The sequence below is a fragment of the Copadichromis virginalis genome, linkage group LG3, assembly GCF_057382275.1.
Source record: "Copadichromis virginalis isolate Kocher_CV1m ecotype Utaka linkage group LG3, C_Virginalis_male_GT1.1, whole genome shotgun sequence".
Classification (NCBI taxonomy): Eukaryota; Metazoa; Chordata; class Actinopteri; order Cichliformes; family Cichlidae; genus Copadichromis; species Copadichromis virginalis.
In genome coordinates this window covers 55,034,142-55,054,227 of record NC_140620.1, presented here as the reverse complement: position 1 = coordinate 55,054,227, position 20,086 = coordinate 55,034,142, and the positions used below count along the sequence as shown (strand labels likewise).

The 20,086-nt window shown below is 40.0% G+C and overlaps 2 protein-coding genes across 2 annotated transcripts in view; both read right to left on the bottom strand.

Moving 5' to 3' along the window:
• tbc1d14 (TBC1 domain family, member 14) overlaps positions 1-3,425 on the bottom strand; it is a 44,484-nt gene extending 41,059 nt beyond the window's left edge. The window contains exon 1 of the mRNA XM_085451741.1: positions 2,916-3,425. Within this exon, the coding sequence (XP_085307867.1) occupies positions 2,916-2,964 (49 nt within the window). The 5' untranslated portion in view covers positions 2,965-3,425. The remainder of the gene's footprint in view (positions 1-2,915) is intronic.
• A 4,208-nt stretch (positions 3,426-7,633) lies between these two features.
• On the bottom strand, positions 7,634-19,764 carry kiaa0232 (KIAA0232 ortholog). The gene is made up of 8 exons (XM_085451740.1): positions 19,285-19,764; positions 16,926-17,493; positions 16,540-16,680; positions 13,114-13,183; positions 12,932-13,016; positions 9,452-12,803; positions 9,209-9,317; positions 7,634-8,781 (listed from the first exon to the last, which is right to left on the bottom strand). The coding sequence occupies exons 2-8, from the start codon at positions 17,160-17,162 to the stop codon at positions 8,765-8,767; spliced, it is 4,011 nt and encodes a 1,336-aa protein (XP_085307866.1). The 5' UTR covers positions 17,163-17,493; positions 19,285-19,764; the 3' UTR covers positions 7,634-8,764.
• Positions 19,765-20,086: the final 322 nt, after the last annotated feature.

The window sequence follows — 20,086 nt, the reverse complement described above, 5'->3', positions numbered from 1 at the left end:
AAAAATGTAATTGCAACCAGGCTGTTGATCAAGTAATTGCAATTAATCGCGAATAATTACAGAAAATTGTGCAATTACTTAGTTATTTTTTTACTCTATTGACAGCACTAAGAATAATGTAATATGGAGTCAAATTGATAGAAAGCAGTGCATTATAAAAGTGAGATCAGAGGTGAAATGTGACATGGCATTTGGATGCAAACTATAATGTGACATTTAGTATCCCCATATACCAGTTTCAAATGTTGCCAATATGAACAGAAGGCAGTAAAATTTTAAACAGTTAAAGATAAGACAGTTTATGAAAGTTTGACCTTATTTGACCTTGAAGAGGTCAGAGATCCAAATGTGATTGCAAAGGTGGGAAGCGGCCTTTCTCCAAACAGCTTGTGTGGAACATGGCTTTAACTTTCTGCAGTTAAATCACCGTCCTGCAGCATCTACATACCTATGCATGTGACAAATAATAAAGAACCTAGAACCTATTCGTGGAGGAATTTCTTAATTTCTCTTTCAGCTTGTTGAGGTTCTGGTTGCGCTCTGAATACAAGTTCATGCACATTTTTCCTTAATGTGAATTTCTCTATATACAGACACCAACAGATTTTTGGTTTCCAAAGATTTGTCACAGCTAATCACCATCTTATCAAACGCATTGCACACAAATGCCAATTTAAACCCATTCAATGGCAAACTGATAGGAAACTCATCATCATATTTTCATTTTATTGGCGCCTTGATGCAATAAAATCCATTTAATAACAGCAACTGACTGCACTGTCTTCAAAGCAACTAGGAAAATAAATCTCAAGTTCACTGCACACAGTTGGAATACCTTTGGTTATGTCGTGGTCCCACACCAAAGTTTTCCCTAGTATGACTGCACCATAACTGAAATGTTTTAATTTGCATTTTGTTTAAAGAGGCTATATAGGGGTCATTTGACAGCTCAGTGTTGTTATTCGTGGGCTTTAGCCAAAATGATCCCACTTCTCTCCTTCACAAACAAAGTTTGAACAGTATGTGAGTGAAGCTTCTGTGCTTACAGAACCTTCAGCTCAAATAACCACATCTATGATATCGCCTCTCAATGACATCATCAAGGCCCAAGAGTAAGAAGAAAAAGAACAACCCAGAAGTGTCTAGATCAGTCTGAGCTTTTGGCCCACAGGACTTACTTGTACACGCGTATACTTGCACTTTGTCTATGTTTAATACGGGCATCCAACCTTTCAATAAACACCTGCTCAATCAAATAACCACAGCTTTATTAGAATTAATGGGCTAGGCAGAAAAACTGCAGAAAAGTTATTTTTGACTGTACATCCCATTGATATTGGTAGCTTTAATACAACAGGATTAAAGGTTTCCTCTAATTGACATTGGATACACGAGCATGTGAGCCTAACTAGGTGAAAACTAATCCTAAAGTAACCCGACTGTAACTGGAGTCTGCAGTGTAATGTGAACATGTTTTCTGCTGGGCTCCATCCTGCTCCAACCCCAGCTTAGAAGCTAGTGTGTCTAAGCTCTAAGCTGCATTAGCAGTGACAGGAGAGAATTTCAGGAATCCTTTCATTAAACCAATTCTGATGCGGGGAGGGGGGGTGTTATCTCCTGCACTCTGGCAACAAGGGAAACTCTCATAAACTTCAGAGCACACATGGTGGGTTTAGTGTTCCTACTACATAACTCACAGTGGCCCGACTTCCTAAATTTAATCACACAGAAATAAACGACAGGCATGTTAAGACAGTAAACAGGTTACGATTAAACAAACCACGCCCTAATCAGTAAAAATAAATACCCTTTCAAAGTCAAAACCCTAAAAGAGTTGAGTGCTCTCCAACGCACTGACACACGAAGCCAGATTTTTACCCAAGCTCTAAACCCTGACCTGCAGGTAGTCATGTGAGCCAGGCAGACTTTGTCCCAAAACACAGCAACAGGTTGTGCCACTGTAGAAATCAAAATACAAGTAGAGGAGAGGTCACCAACAAATGTCAAAATTAATGATGATGACCCTACGGTCATTATTATTAATACTGCTATGTATTCTGAAAATATTAAAAGGTCTTAACAGCTAAGCACTGAAATGTAAAAGCTGTGAAGCATGCGGCCGCACCAGAGTTTTTTTTGTTCTTGTAAAAGTAATGAAACAGAAACAACAAGATTGCCTTCATTGTCTGCCCAACTTAGCCGCCTATTTGAATACACACACAGACACACACACACACACACACAAATCTGGTTCTTCAAGTCATGATATGATGACTCTATGGACACCATAAGGAAATGCAATATTACGCCACTATATCCCTGACTAACAGCAGAAATTGTGAAAAGTGGGCCAACACTTTCACAAGCAATGGAGCCAGTTTTCAGTTTACCTGCATTTGTTTAAAAGCACATCACGTGTTATGGCATAACCCAATTCCAAATATCTGTGTCAGGTATATGGAGGATTCCAGTTTTCGGGAGTGGTTACAAATATTTATTCCATGCCAATATCACTTTCTACAAAATTGAATGAAAGTTCAAGTTTTATTTATTCTGAAATGATGTGCAGAACTGAAGACTAGCCATAGCAATTTGCAAACTCACTCAGTGACGCTTGATATTTGAGATATGTGACGAAATAAAAAGTGCAAGTGCTGTTTAATGTATAATTAATCTATGCCGAATTCATGCCCGTATCTATAAAACACGAATTATTCAACTGGTCATAGTTAAACATCTGTGTAAATTCGCGATATTACATAGTTTTGATTTTTAAAAGTTTTTCTAATGTAGTTTGGTGTGACATACGTCACCAGGGAGGGCAGCACACTCAGTGTCAGGGTCACGGTGAACATGTCATGTTGTCTAACCGCGATAAATACACAGAACTGAGACCGTGCTCGACAGTAACGTACCACAGTGGTTCTCCCTCCGGTCCTGTGTGTCGTGGGCCGTGTTGGCCATGCTGCCGGTTAAAGCTACAGGTGGGTGACAGGTAGGCGCTGGCCGGAGTGGTCCATGATGATGCTGTGACTAGTGCTGCACCACCATCAACTCCCAGCCTCCTCAGCGGAGCTTCGGCCAAACGAACAGCACTGAAGTCAGCTCATTTGTTGTCGAATAAATTCCCCGGAATTCAGTCGGAATGCGGCCAGTGAACACACAAACGCCGTGTTGAACCGCACTTGCTCGCCAAGTGCACTTGCCGCTGACGCCAACTCACTAATTTCACGAGCGCTTCCTCAAATGGAACCAACACTTTTTAAAATGAGAGAGACATGTTGGTTTAGCCTTCCCGGCATCACAGCAGGACAGGAAGTGCTTCTCCGCTCTTTTGTGAATCATAGAAACAAGCGCATTTCTCAAGTTTCTCCGGAATCGTTAAGATTTCATACCTGTGTCGATGCTTCTGCCGCCATTTTAAAACAAACTTGTACGGAGAGTGCGGTCTAATCGAGTAAAGAGTGCTCCCTGTCGATGGTTCACCTGTCTGGACCTGAAGGCATTATTAATCGACTTCGCAACCTGCGGGCTTATTATTTATATCACTGACCGTATGTTACTTCTACAATATAGACGGTTGTATGACGTAGAAGAGTAGTCCTCCCAAAATAAACAATTAAATAACATTTTTAAAGTCGGGTTAATGTTACAAACACATTTTATTAAATGTATGTTCATATTAAAACCATATTGAGCCAATATCAACAGAAGTATATTCAATAGCATCGTAAACTGAAATTTCACAAATTGCTATAATAACTGAGCACCTGCTTATCAAATTGTGAAAACTGTCATTAGAAGTGCTATAGGCCTGAAACTTTTAAGAAGATATACTCTGTATAAATAAAGTGGAATTCTACAGAAGCAGCTCTGGGAAAATGTATAATTGTTATGACACAAAATAATGTACAGAGTTATCTCCTATATGTCTACACCATTTTGGGTGGCATTCCTTTATAGGCCATATAAATAAAAAGTTGATGGTAGTATTTTTAATTGTACAAATCCTGTAGTGACAACAAACCTCTGTTTTAAATAAATATTTTAGTAGCAAAATAATATTTTCTTAATAAAATATTTTTTTCTGCTGATAGAAAACCCAGTCTTTGGTTACACCATGACATTTTCATATCCCAACTCTTCTGTAGCATCCGCACAACTTGACAAAAGACCTGTAAAACATGGTTGTGAATTCTGGATTGTATTGTAACATATCATCAACTACTTAAGTGTATATTTTCTTATAAACATTAATTCTCAAGCTATTCCCAATTCCCGTTACATATTTATAGGTCTAAATAAGGGATAGCTAGAATTAATATGAAGTAATATGACACTGTTGAATATCTGGAAGTCCTACTCGTCTTTTTGTTTTATAAGTTTACAACAGATTTTCTAATTACTAATAAAAGTTTTGTGCAAAGCAGCAATTATTCATCCAAACTCAAAAAATATCAAGGTTAAAATATTAAGTGTGTCCATACTTTTGGATTGCAGTTTTATTAAGTGCAATTTCCAAAATTAATCTAAAGTGTAGGTGGCTGGCCTTTCACTTAGAGATAAGGTGAGTTCAGCCACCCGGGAGGAGCTACTCATCCGCCACATGAAGTGGTTCGGCATCTAATATGCCAGCATGTTTTCTGTACATAGTAAATTGTTAGCAAATGCATAATCATAATAAAGTAATATAGTGAACTTTAATTATTACTGCTACTATTATTAATGAAAGCTTTTATTTTGATTGTAGACATCAATATTATAAAAAGCTACACTTAAATGCTATGCTCAGGAATATCAACCTGTTTTCTGCATTGTTGTGGTGTAACCCCTCCCACCATGTCGCTAGCCTCCACCATTTTAACGAGAAGGCACAGATCAAGTCTGACAGAAGCAACACTCACACATGGGATAATCATTTATCTCGTTTGGTCATCTTATTAACACACATTGGGTTTGTTTGACAACCACAAACATCACATTCATTTTATTCTGTTACATTAGAAATATAAAATCTTAATGTGTATGTGTGGATAATCTCATAATGTTAAATATTTAGTCACAATTCTTCAGTGCAATGGATAAATTATTTAAGGCTGTTGCTGTTATATTAGCCTTTCAAAAACCAGCTAATAATGTGTTGGAAAACCACCTTTGGTACACAAAAGTATACAGGATCTTAAAAACATTGTCCGCAAGAATAAAAGCTGCAGTCTGACATGTGCTATAAATACTTAAGCAGTTGGCAGTGCCTCACCTGCTCTCTAGTGTCACCGTGAGGCTGACGAGCTAAAATGTAACGCTGCTCCTATTTCCTTTCAACACTCTAGATCAGGGGTGGGCAACTCCAGGCCTCGGGTCCAACACAGCTCCTTGATCCAACACAGCTGATTTAAGTGGCTAAATTAGCTCCTCAACATGTCCTGAAGTTCTCCAGAGGCCTGGTAACGAACGAATCGTTTTAATTCAGGTGTGTTGACCCAAGGTGAGATTCAAAACCTGCAGGACACCGGCCCTCGAGGCCTGGAATTGCCCACACCTGCTCTAGATAATGCAAAGACACAGGAACCTACAGACTGCATTTTGGTTTAATCCTTTATTATGTGTTAAGAAAATCCACAATGAAACAAAAATAATTTACTCAGGGTGAACATGAAATAAGAACACAGCTACGCAGGATACATAGGGTTCAGGAACATAGAGAAGAGGGAGGGCAAAGGAGCATCATCTACTTGGGAATGAACAGACGAGGAAAACTTGGGTTTTCTGTGCTGGATATGCTGTTCAGAACACAGCGCAGTTGAAAGTTTGCTTATAAGAAGTCTCTCCGAACACATAAACCCTCTCTGAATGCGTTTACTCGTCACGTTTTGTTTCAAACACAGCCTATCAAAATGGAAGAGTTAAATACAGAACTCCCAAGTAAGTGTTTTTTGTGATTTCTTGCACACATTCACTGACAGTTTCACACACACACACACACACACACACAGTCATAGCATTCTTTCAATCACTTTAACCTCACTCGTAAGTTTATTTTTTTTTACCCATAATAATCCAACTAAAAAAGATGGAGTGTGATGTTTGCATGCTGTATTTTTAGAGACATTCCATAAGTTTGTTTTTTCTGTCCCATGTGTTCATCACTCAAAAGCGATCCACATGCAAAAGTAACTAAAGGACATTTCTCCATATTCTCTTCAATGTTTCCATGCGCCAAGGTATTGCATAGGACTTGGGGCTCGTGGGACTCCCTTCCACATTGCTTATGCAATTTACAATGGCTTAGTTCTTTTTTCCCCCTTCCTAAAACTACAGCTCTAAATTAATGACAGTCACCTCTGCTGTTTGGAAAGAACTCCTGTCAATAATTTGTTCAACATTTGAAGAAAATGTTTTACATTGATGCATCAATGCACTGCCACAGGTCTGAGTGTAGACTATGCAGTATGCTTATATTAAAAAATTCCTGAGTGTCTCAAAGAAAGGTGACAAGACCCTGAAGTTAAGTACCTTCCATTCAGCTACTTGGGGGGCCCTTTTTTAAAATCAAGCGGCATTGGACTAAAACTTTGGACCTTCAAATCTTAATTTTCTACAGAGCCATGTCAAAGCCATGCCCAAAATAAAAACACCTTTACCTGCGACAGTGCATTACTGTGTACACTGCTGACATGTACCCATGACAGAGGGATGATTTTGGTAATCTGTGCTTCAGTTTGGGGTATGATATGACAACAACAAAAAAAATAATAATTAAATATGAAAATAAAAAGAATATATACACACTGCTACTATCCTCAAACGAGAAGACAATAAAAGATCAGACAGAAAAACACCTTTTAGGAAACATGCTTATCTGCAAATATTTTGGGGTTTCAAAAGCAAAGGTCACACAGGGAGGCACATGTGCCACGACAAATTGGTAGCCAATTGGATCAGGGTTTTAGTTCAAGCTAGGCCAAATTAATGAAGGTGAAGCTCACCATACACATATTTAAAAAAAAAAAAAAAAAAAAATCAACAACCACTCATTCTGAACCAGTAGTTTCACAAGTTCTATGTCAACACACACACACACACACACACACACACACACACACACACTGACATTACTTAATATTTCATTTCAACATGATATAGTGAACACCAAAAGATAAAAATAAAATAAAAACAAAACCCATATGGAGAACAAAAAGCATTTGTACCTTAGTGTAGTTACGCCTTTTTTTAGATTGAACATTTGCCCCACCACTTACACTGCTATCAATCTGTTTAGCTGCAGCAGGGAGAACCAGTTTTGGCCTTTCCGAGGATGGATAGAAAATGAAGACATGCTACCTGCAAGTATTTCTCCTTCTGCTGTTACAGGAGAGTAAGACAACAGATAGGTTTCATTAAAATAAAAATCCAGCCAAATTAACTAGGAAGGGCAAGTTTTCTATTAATTTTCTTATAGGTTATCTGAGGGACAACAAATAAAATTTTTGTCATCTTTAAATCAAGAGTCATATAATAAAACTGCAACTTCAAAATATTTTGAACGTATTTATAGCACCAATAGTGTGTACCATTAAAATTACAAAAGAAACAGAGAGACCCCCCCCCCCCCCCAAAAAAAAAAAAAAACCACACACGCTCTCTCACACAACCTCCCTCCCCAAATAAACAAATAAACAAACACACAAAAAAAAAAAAAAAACCAACAACAACAACATATCTCATTCAATTGCAATGCAGGTCTCTGGAGAGAAAAACAAAACATTAAAAGAAAACAAAGACTGTAGTCATGTCTTATCATGATGGGTTATTACCCCAAATCAAACGTTTCCCCCCAGTGTCTTTTACAGCAATGCATTTTCAAGTAGATTATTAGTATTTTTTGCCAAACAAAAAACTCATTTGATTTCCTTATTTTTATTCATTTGTTTAATATTTTTGCGACTCACAAACCACACTATATCTACTGCTGGATTCTAAAAAGACTATCACCATTCCAAAAAAAAAAAAAAAAAAAAAAAAAAAAAATCTCTCACATGGGGAACAGAGATTCAGAATGAAGCTGCACACATTCTCTACTTCACATTCAGAAAGTCATCCAAACAAACTAAACTTTTAAACTGAACTCTTAAAAGTCTTATGGTGTCATTCAAAGAAAAAAAAAAAATGTTGTATCGTCTTTCTGAACACAATCTTGTAAGTAGAGGATGCGATAGCAGTCGTTTTCACACAACTACAAAGGAGGAGTGAGGCTGGACAAACATACCGAACAACCATTCAAAGACCACCAACTACCAGAGACCTAATTCAAAAAGCAAAAATGGTGGTAACAAAATGGACAACAATAGAACAAAAGATTGTCCCTCCTGATAACTGTGAGACTTGAAAAGGGACCAGTGTACAAAAGAATCAACCCAAACAAATTCAAAAAAAAAAAAAAAAATGCCTAAATGCTTAAAAATGCACATCCGCACATGGCATCACTCAAACACAGAACATATTTTTTTTAATTTTCCTATTTTTGTTGATCCGATTGTTGATTACACAAGGTTTTTTTTCTCCTTTTTTTTTTCTCCTTTTTTAAAGTTAGAAAATGAAAACCAACAGGGTTTATGCATTGTGGGATTTGGAGGGGCGTCTCAGAAAAAAAATGAGCCTAAATTAGGTTTTCCAGCTCTGAGATGACCCTGAATCATTGCTGGTAGAGAGGTCCAGTCACAAAAGGAGAGGAAGAAAGGTTTCCTCTCTGCAACAGGTAGAATATTCAAATGTTGCTGCTCCCTGGAGAAGGACAGAAAGAAAAATGGTCAGATTCTTAACTAGAACTAGACTAGACTAATGCTACAAGCAGAATGTCTCTAGATACCAGAGTAGCAAAATTGTAAAAGAAACAACTACAGTTTCGGTAAAGCAGACAATTATATGCTGAGAGAAAAACTTAATTCCAATAATCTCCCAAAAATAAAATCCCCTGTACAAGATCTTCAAAAAACTTGTCTCAAAGTCAAGTTCATTGAGATTCAAACTTGTCCACGTGGCCTCATTCTCAATTATACACAAACTTAGCAGCCCACGCAACCCACCCAACCAACGGGGTGATGACTATACCCCATCAGACTTTTACAGCTGAGAGGTAAAAAGTTGTTTCATGTGTTCTACACAATAATGGCATGAATAAGATATGGATCTAATGTTTTCCAAGTTTTACCTGTGCACTGAGATCCAGGGAAGAGGGGGGAACAAGTTGTGTTCTGCCACCAGCACTCATCTTGCTGGTTCCCAGTTCCTTCCTGTTCACCTGTATTTAACAGAGAGAACTAAATAAAACAAATACACAGTTAGTTGTTTGTTTGTTTTTAAATCCGTATTCATCCAACAGATTGATTTCACAGCAAATGACAAAACACCGTGTAGAAATTGACAATCAGAAATCATTTGAATAAAGACTTACCTCTGCCACATCTCCAATAAAGTCGTAAGCAATCCCATACTTGGGAATGTGACCAGTTGGTGAACACGAGCAGAACCGCTTTTCTCCTGAAGATTCGTCTTTTTGAATCTTGGTGACTGAAGTGTCCGTCTGTCCACCTGCACTGGTAACAGCTGCTGCTGTTTTGCAGTCTAAGCAAATCTCTTGCTCAGCGATTGGCAGGAGGGTACTGGAGCCCTCCTGTGAATCCAGAGAGGTCTGAGCACTCTTCTCCATGCCAGACTTCTTTAATCTGGGTAAGAATTTACCAGATTCCAGTTCTGACTTTCCATAATAAGGGCCCTCGCACTCTGCGTCCTCCTCCAAAGGTTTCAGGTCTGCCTGAGGATCATCGAAGACGTCAACTGGTGCTAGGATGGGAAAACTTGTCTCCTCTTTGTCAGACTCAGCCTCAGAATCACTCGCTCCACCAGGGGACAACTCAGAGGCAGATATTGGTCGGAAATGGGTCCTGGGGGAAATACGAATGGCCCTGTACTGTGTCCGATTGATGCCATATATTCGAGGGTGAAAAGCTTCATTCTCAGAGTCTGAGCAAAGAATAGATTTTGGCTTGAACCCTGGACTGAATGACGCCATATCCTCAGGCTCAAAGGAACACTCAACATGAAGGACTTGAGAGAAGGGACTGTTCAAGTTGAAGGATGCAAATGGGTATTCTAAACCTTGATCCTCACTATGCAGGCCTCCATAAGATCCAAGCAAATCTTCATGGAAGATGAAAGAAAATCCCTTATTCAATCCATCGCCACCTCCTCTAATGGCCTGGTCACTCTGCCCAAAGGACACCAGTGGCCTCCACAGGGGCCTGTGCCCAGGTGCAAAGCAGCTGCTTGTGTTCATGAACACATCAGTGCCAGTGATGGTGAGCATATCTGAGCCTGAAGCAGATGCAGCTACAGCAGCGCACTGCAGCAAGTTATCTTGGGCATTACTTGGTGGCACAACAGCCCAATTCTTATCACCGCTTAGTGTCTTCAACTCTCCATATACCCCTCCTAGGATGAACGACGTGCTTTCCTTGTCAGAGTTCAAGTCCCAGGGCTTGGACGGAGTCATGTAATCCCCAGCACCATCTAACTTGGAGAGTTTGTTTTTGGCCAAGTCCTGCTCTTCTTTCTTGCCTTCCCACAGGTGGTATTCTGACCGCTGCACTGCTTTTTTCTGAGGTCCCTGAATTGGAGCTCCTTTCGCATGCACCTCCAGACAGCTGCAGCAGTAACCACCTGACTCCTCTGAGAAGAGGCCCTCACTGGATTTTTCTGCTCTTTGACGTGACGTTACAGATTTGCTGTTTCCAATTGCAGTCCAAATGTCTTTTATTATCCCTGAGGTGTAGTTATCACTCTGTTGGTTTGTGTTGTCCGAAAACATGCCGGTGCTATACTGTTTACTCTCGTCCTCTTCCAAAGCTATACCACAAATGGACTCCAATTTAGATTTTTTGGTGAAGGTCTGATTGGATGCTGTGCTAACACTGACCTCCTCACACTTACGGCCAGAGTCTTCTTGCAAAAAATCCAAGATTTCATCCTCGAGATATGTACTAGTCAGAGGAGGTATTATACAGTTAATCTCTTCACTGCCAATTTGAGCAACATCTTCTGCTGGAACGTTTCCTTGCTCATTATCAGAACGAGTCTCCTCCGAATGAGACCACGGACTGCACGTTCGCGTTGATAGGTTGGAACAGTGTTCAGTTTCGTCAAAGGCACTATTTTTGGTCCATATTAGCAAACGAGACTGTTTATTTGAATGTAGGTCGAGACAGCTACTAGAATCGGTGTTGTTTTCGTGACCAACGGTGAGTGAGTCGCATGGAAAAGGAAAAGTAGGACTGTCGTACTGCAGCTCGAAAAGAGAGAAGCAGGATTGTTCACTGGTGGCTTCAGGAACGGGGCACTCCTCCAGATGTCCTGACAGTTTGCTCAGTGTGAATGAAACACTATCGAGGAGAGGAGAGAGACGGATGGGAGAGTCTCCTATGAAGCTTTCTCCATCTATATCCTCTGAAGTAGATGGTGAATAACATCCCCAAACTTGCGCCATGTTTTCAAGATCCTCCATTAAATATCCAACAGATCCTGAAGCTTCCTGCATTGCACTTTTCCCTTGCTGCTCAAGGCCATCTAACACTAAACAACATTCTGCCTCAACGTCTCTTTGCTCTTTGCTTTTCTGTCGAATCATGCTTAAGATCCGACTCTCTTGTATTGAATCTGAGGCACTAGTATCCAATATGGATTGATAAATATCTACTTCATAGAAGTGAGTGAATTCAGACAGATGCTTGTCATCTAAATCTCTACTATCCTCTGGCTGAGGGCAGCTTGAGGTCCCAGTGAGTTCAGCAGCTTCATCGTCTGCTTCGCCAGGCCCTTCTACAAAGTGCCCATCCACAAATGAGCCTGCTGCTAGGTATGCTCTCTGGTACTCATTGGCGATGTAGATTCCCTGGATTCTCTCCGGCAGCCTCTCCATGTTGGTTGACAAGGAAAAGCCACCAGGAGAATCTACCTTGCTTCGATATTTTGTTTCCAGCTTGCTTTCTCTGCTGCTGAAAGGTATGAAATACTCTGTTATGGGCTCAGTGTACCAAAGTGGCTCCTCCATGTATTCTTTTCTGTTCCTGGCCTCAATTCCGGACTCTTTTGCTTCCACCCAGCCTGGATCTTTACGAATCTCTTTCAGCGGTCTCTTCCCCTTTTTGTAAGGCTGTGGTTGCTTGGCAGTGCCACCGGTGGTGCCACTACTGCTCCCTCCAGTGTTTCTTCGCTCTTCTTTATCAAGAACCTTCACCTGCAGCTTCACTTGCCCACTGTTGCGTGTTCTCCTGTTCTTTGCAGCCTCCCTGGACTTGTGCCTTATTCTAACTGCCTTGCTTCTTGATGACTTTGAGTCACCCTGGTTCCCACTTGAGCTTGAGCCTGCCTCACTAGAGCCAGAAGACCAAGATCTTGGTCGGTATTTGCCCTCAGATCTGTGTCTCATCTGTCTCTTAGAGTGGACAGTAGGTTTCTCCTCTGCTGTTGCACCACTGTGATATCTGTTTTCTTTCTCCTTCTTGCCTCGTCGTTGCTGGCCTCTCTCGCTGGTTACAGTAGTGATGGTACCACACGCCTCTAGGTTTCGCTCCTTTGCAGCCTCGCCTTCACTGTTGCAATCTTTGGGGGAAGAGGTGTCTGTGCTAGTTTGTGGGGCTGCAGAGGATGAGGAGCTTGAATACGTACAGGCCTTAGCCTTGTTCCACACTGTCATAATCTCCTGGAGACAAACAGATTTCTCTGACAAAGGAGGAAAGGCTTCATAATACCTGCAGATATAAGAGATGAGGAAATGGGAGTTACATGCAATTTAATTCAAATACAACTGCAAAAGGTCACCTTTATTTTTTAGTAAAACACACACTTTGGATGAAAATGCCCACATTATATAGCTTACATTTCCACCTGGTCCTTTGAAGAGGGGGACTCAACACGTTCTGGAGACTGAGAGCCATCAGATTTCCTTCTAATCTGTTTTTCCTCTGCACAAAACATTAAACACCAAAACATCACATTAGAACAATCACTTAATGTTTTTAAATGAAATGATTATAGATTTGATAACACAGGATATCAAACCTTTCTGTTTGTTTTGGATCTCCTTCAGTTTAGAGCAAAGCTCTTCAACAAGGCTTTCAATTCCAGAGTTCTGCACAGATGAAAAAGACAAAAAGATTAGAGATGCGTATTTTTATACTGTACTTAATAATTCCCACAACGACCCAATTTTGGACAGCAAATCTCAACAATGAAATTTATCAAGATATTGCAGTTTTCTTGCTTGTTTAGTAACAATATAAACTGTTTTATAAAAAAAATATTTGTCATACATGGTTCAAAACAAGAAGATTTTAATATTAAATAAAGTAACCAGAATTAATGCAAAAATTATAGCTTTTTAATTATTTCATTCAGATGGAAGAAAAAAATTCCATCCAACCCTGCCGGTCCTCCTTTTAAAATAGTAATTGCTCCCGTTTGTTAAACTATGAATCAACTGTGATTAACCACAATATTTTAGAAAGCCAAGTTCCGTAGCCAAATGAATCCTAATTAGTGCTGTTCCTGTTAAATTGAGAAATCACTTAAATAGAACCCATCTGACAAGGCAAAGTAGACCAAAACATCTCAACACACTCTACATCATGTCACAAGGCTTTGGGACTCCAGCAAACCACGGTGAGAGACATTATCCACAAACAGAGTAAACACAGCTGTCTGGATGCATGCTGTCCAGGATACTACAGCTATGAATGGGAAATAAATAAATATATATATATATATATAAATATATATATATATATATATAAAAATTGCTCCTGCTGAAGACTGAAGATGGACACACAAAGTCATTTCACTGCGTGATATAAAAACATGTTGTACAACCAGGCTACGAAAGAGGATGCTAGCAGCTGGAAATGCATGACCCAAATATAAACAAATGATTTGACCAAGTGTGGTTGAAGCACCCGCTAGTTCAAATTTGTAGGACAGGAAGAGCAAATGCTGAATGGAAATTACTAATGCAGCTGCATGGTAGCAACATAGGGGTGGTTGAAACGTCTGACAAGGTTGATTTCCTTTCGTTATTGCTAAACAAAAATGTTAAGCAGTTATTTTAATACTTCTACTTAAAACTTACAGAAAAAAATAAAAATACTGGCAACTGCCAGTGCTACCCCTCAGCCTGCTAGCACACACATCTAGGTTTGCTGTTATTGAGTTCACAAGATTTTCAGAAAACATGACCTTGACCTCAAAGTCAGAGGTCACTGAGATTCAAAATCCCAGATTTTTAGTAGATTGAAAATCCAACATCCCCAACATTCTCAAGTTATCGCATTCACAAAGTTTTTAGAAAACTTGACTTATTACCTTAACCTTGAGGTCAATGTCACTGGGATTTGAATTGATCCTAAAAAAAAAATTTGACACCTACGGTATCAATTTCAAAATCCTATGTGTCTCATTCAAGTTATTACATTCATTTGGTTTTCAGAAAACTTGACCGAGGTTGAGGTCACTGAAAATCTCAGATTTTTTGGGTGTCCACACCAATCTCCCATCTACCCACCAGGTTGGGTGACAAGGATATCCCATTAGCCTTTAAGGCCAAGAGGTAAAAATGAGAAAATGATAATAAGTTACTAGAAAAAAAAAGGATGGGAAATGCTCTTCATTTACTTATAAATCCTGCTGCCTGCAAGCATCAATATAATGTTGATCAGTAATTTTTCCCACGCATTTCAAAATATTTTTGGAATATTTGACACATTTTCTTGGAATATTATGATGTAATTTTGAGGCTCTAGAGTCCTCTCTTACATGGAACAAGGCATAACCTTCCCAAAAGTGGCTAGCCTAGAAAAATTACACTAAGACCCACTGCAGGCCTTACTTGCCTGAGTCATGGTCGGCATTCACGACAATAAAAAATAGACAGTGGGAAAAAAAATGGCACCCATTGAAAAGTCCCTTGGTGAAAACCATTGCCATCTAATTTGCCTGAATTAAAGCAAAGAGTGGGCCAAAAGCTGTCCACAGCAATGACTGCAGTTCTTGCTGTCAAGGGTACCAGAGGCAACATTTTTAATGCAACATGCAAGTGTGACAAAAAATGGGAGAAAACAAACAAACAAAAAAAGCACAATCCTGCCTTAGATAAGACTGCAGTGTTCCTAACACTACTACTCTTACCCAAATGAAAGAATGAAAAACACAAGATGGACATAACTTGAGCCAACTGAATTACAAAAGCTCAGGCATGCTCAGAAACAATTGTTCTATATTTAGCTTTGGTACAGAAATGCTTTCAAAATGATGGAAAAAAAAACCAAAAAAAACCCTCCACTAACGATAAATAATTGACTTACGCGTTTTTAACAATGTGCAGTTGCTACATATACTGTTACAATACACTGCTTCCTTCAACAGTTGAACAGAATGTGAAAAACAGTAACTGTAACAAAAACAACAACTTGTTTAAAATGCCAGCTTAAACCAAGGAGTCAGAGCAATGAGCGTGAAACAAATAAAAACAACCATTTCTCAACAGTTTCACATATTTGTTGTTCATTCTCCCAGACAACAAAATTTCTTCCCATACCACTTCATTAAAAGGAAACCAAAGTTTTCTCCTCCCTGTGTTTCCTCTTGCATCATTGTGCTAATGCTGGTCAGCTGACAACCCACAGACTCTGCTGCAATTCCGTGCACTGTGTACTAGTTAAAAAATAGAGTGCAGAGTCCAGTCCCCAGGGAGGAGCTCCACACTCCTCCCTCTTGCCTTGCAGATCCTTCCCCCTTTCTCCTTCCAGCTATTTACACTGTGTCATTCTCAGCTGAAGCACACACCCCTTACTACAGCTGACCATACATGAAAATGCCAGCAATTTTTTTTCTGCTGTTTTTCCCCTTCATAAAAATAGAAATGCAATCTAATTTATACTTGTGTAATACCTTAACCCCTTACACAAATTATGTTGATTTTGAAAGTCATTTAGAAGTCAGAATAGCACTATTTTATGTTCAATAGAAACTTAACTCCTGACAGTAATATACCCCTTCTAGTGCAGACTAATAGAAGGTGTGACCATCCAGCAAAAAAGGTGACTATGCATTTTCAATACAGATCTCCATTTTACACTGCTTTGGCTTCACATACTGACATAGCTTTATTCACAGTCTATCCACTGCGATTCAATCAATCAGGAGCTGCATGACTGCACCTTAACAAATGACAAGAATACTACAGTAACAGATTCCTTACATAATTAGCACCACCATGTCTCTTGTATTCAGACTGCTTTTCATTCACAAGTTTCCCAAAAAAAATGGAGTCAGTGACAGTCACCGACAGGTTTATCAGGTTCCAAAGCAACAGTGATTTGAGTTCATCACTTTAAACCACAGAAAATAAAATCATTAAAAATAAAGCCTAAGTTGTGTCATAATGAACAGCTGAACAACCGCAGAATTACAAGAGCCAAGTAGAAGAAAGCTTACTTCATCAGATGCAGAGCGGAGACATTGCACAGCGGCTTGCTTCTTCATTTCCTCAAGACTCAGATCGGTCCCTCCCTTCTTCTTGCTCTTGCCCCATTTCTTCCCCGTTCCCTTCTCCCATCCCAAGAAGATGTCATTTTCCTTTCGCACACAAACCAAGAAAAGTCAATCACAAAGCATTTTAAAATGTAAAGGCAAAGAGCAAAACTCAAAAGATTCCTCTTTTGAATCAGTGGTACAATTGCCAGTTGAAAGAAAATCCACACTGTGAACCTCTCCTGGCAAACTGACTTATTCCCCTGATGAGACATTTTTATTCCTACACCAGCAATGAAAATAATTGCTTTAGGGTAAAAGAAAATTTATTTAGATTTCTGAATTCTCACCTGGTCTTGTAGGTCATAATCATAACTGTCATGCAGGAGAAGACTGAGAACATAGCGGGTGTAAATCATGGCATCAATCCCGCACTTCTCAAGCTCCTGGCCTAGCCAGCTTTGCACTGGACCCAGCGAATGAAGCAGAGACATCTTTGAGGCAGGCAGGGGGCCCACAAGAGGGTAGGGGCAAGAGAGGTTCTCAGGAGGAGCAGGACCGTCTGAATCGGTGCTCACTGGACGCATGGGACCTCAGGTATTGGCCATTCTTGGGTAGAGCAACATTATGACAGGTATTTATTGTTGGGTGGTTGGTGGAGAAAGGTGCAGAGGCGATTAACCTATCTGAAAGAGGAGGCTGTCACTCCAGCAGTACAAACTACATGGGGAGACATGTAGAATGTTTTTTTGTTTTTGTTTTTTTTTTTATTGCTTTGAGCAAAAAGGGGGGATGTTACTCATCAGGCATGGCTTAATGCTGCTGATAGATTTCAGCTTCTGAGCAAAACACAAGACGTGTTTGCATTTTAGTCAGAGGGGTCCATTTTGTGGCTACGTCTTACTTCACCGGCACAACCTGAAACAGAGTAAACAAGTTTCTCACATATATTTTCAATGTAGAATGCAAGAGAGCATAGCAAAGCAGCGTGAATCAGGACCTTTTTTTAAATAAAAATAAATAAATACATGAAGACACAAGTTTGCTCCTTTCAGCTGAATATAAGATGCATTTTATGGAGGAAACAAAGGAGCATTTAATGTTATAATAGGTTCAATTGTAGCATGTGTGTCAGATAATCAAATCTTTAATTTTTTTTTTGTTTCTATAAAATCTTAACAAGTATGCCCAATCTCTTTCAGCAGAATAAAAAGGTTTGTTTTAAGCAATGTTGCATTTCCTCAAAATATAGCCGACTGTGACCCTTCACATAATTCTCAAATGCTCATGCTATTCAGGTCTGCATGCCATTTAAGTGACAGACAAAGTGAAACATGTTTGTAGTGCAGGGCATGAAGAAATCCTTCCTGTTTGACTACTTTTGTGTATCACGATCACAAAACATCCGCATTGTTTCATGACTAATATCGCCAATAAGTTCTGTATTAGCGACAAATCCAACAGCTGAGTGTAACTGCGGGCAGTGAGCAGGGGAAGGCTCGTATAGCAGCGGTGGATTAGGACACCGACGTGAAGAGCAAATGGAGGCTGCGGCGATTTGATTGGCTCCAGTGCTCGTCATTCAGCGGTGGTATATTATAAGTTACGACATAAAAAGGTCGAGATATGAAGCATTAGAGCTTGTCATCACGTGATTCCAGCGGCCGACACCTTTATGTATAAGAATGTTTATAGAAGTGCAGATGGACAGCAGCTGAAAGGTTAGCTAGCTCGAAAACTACTAAATATGGCTGACCAGTATCTCCAACCCAGCTGTTTCTTAAATGCACACCATCTCCGGCCGGCAGTTAGCTTTTCACTGCACGACACCAGACCAACTTTATCCAACAGTACTCAAATTATCCCACATGAGAAACAAATGCGTGCCGCTTTAGCGGGTTTATTGTGACTTAGCGCAAATATTAACTGACTTAACGTCACGCCGTTGAGCTACCGAGTGCGGCAAAGCAACTACAGGGAAATCTAGAAGAATATTTAGTATTAGTCAGAAATGTCATCACCATGCCAATATACCATTTAGTCTGGCATTAGCCAACAGCTGTGGCGTCAGCTAACGTTGCGCAGACTTATGCTATAAGAGTCATTTTGCAGTCAAACAGCAAGGTTAGCTTGACCACCGACCTTTAGCTAATAAGCCGTTAGCCAAGTTAGCTGCCGACAGCTTCTCATTTTTGGTCATAAGACGGATTTTAATATTAATGCGACTACTACCTAGCATACATAATTATAACGAAGTGTTTGTTTGATTTGGTTCGTTTCTTCTTTTTTTTAAATCTGAAGACTAACGCTACTGAAGTGGTGAGCAGGTAAACGGAGCTTGTTTCTATACGGTGAGAGACCTGACAGTTCTCTATTAAATATATCAACACGCTAACATTTGAGCAACTTTCTGTAACACGGCACATGAAAATAGCAAGCACAGAGTCAAAACAAAACGGAGATGCGTTTTTATTAAAACCGAAACAACCATTACATAAGGTTAGCTACGCTTGTTGTTGTGACCGAGGGGGAGGAGGAGCGCCTGCCCGGTAGCCTACAGAGGACTTTCAGACGTTTCCCTTCAAAATTGTGCGTCATATCGTCGTATATAGGCAAAGCAGTAAGCTGCTTAAGCATGAAATACAGAGTAGGAACTAGGATATTTCAATGCGAAAAGAAAACTTCCATGTGAGTCGCTGGTTTACGTACCTGCCGTTGGCTGAAGTTAAGAGAAGCAGCGAGAGGGGAGCGGCTATTTCTCTCCCGCTGCTGTTCCGAGCTCGAGCTCTGGAATCTGTTCCAGTCGCATAGCTATCATGGACGCCGACAGAAATGGCGCTGTTTTCACGTCTGGTGCGTCTTCAACAGCGTCAAGGAAACTGGCGTCATTCGGGCTCAAACATCAGAGAAGGTCATACTGTGTCGAGACAGAATGCGCAGAGCCAAAATGTCCGCTGAGTAATGGCAGTTTCATTTAGAAACGGATCCCAAATGCACCGCCCTTTGCGTTCGTATCCAAGCAACAACGCAAACCGCTGCTGATCCTGCTCGTATGGGTTGAACCCTCCGCTGGGGTATTGCATCAGAAGGCCATCTAGTACTGTCAAAGGCGGGTCTGACGGGGTGTCCCCCACGCCCCCTGAAGGGTAGTTTCAGTTCCGGCGTCCCCCCACTAAAAATTGCTGTTTTAACAAAGGAAACGCCAACATTCACTGCGTGGGAATACAAACTTGAGTTGAAACAAGAAGAGAGAAAATCACTGTGTCCTATAGTAAAACGGATGATACAAGTTAAATGCAAATTTCATTCAATAATGACGCCTTCTTGTCTGAGTTCTAAGAAATTGTAGATATTATTCAACAAATTTCATGTACACATTTTGGTACAATTAAATGACATTGTTCACTGTGACATGCTGTCTCGTTGTCATTTGAATGCCAATAATGAAGTAGTGTACTCTTAATTTGACACTTTTTGATAATATGTTTTTAATAAAGCAGGTTAAGTCTAA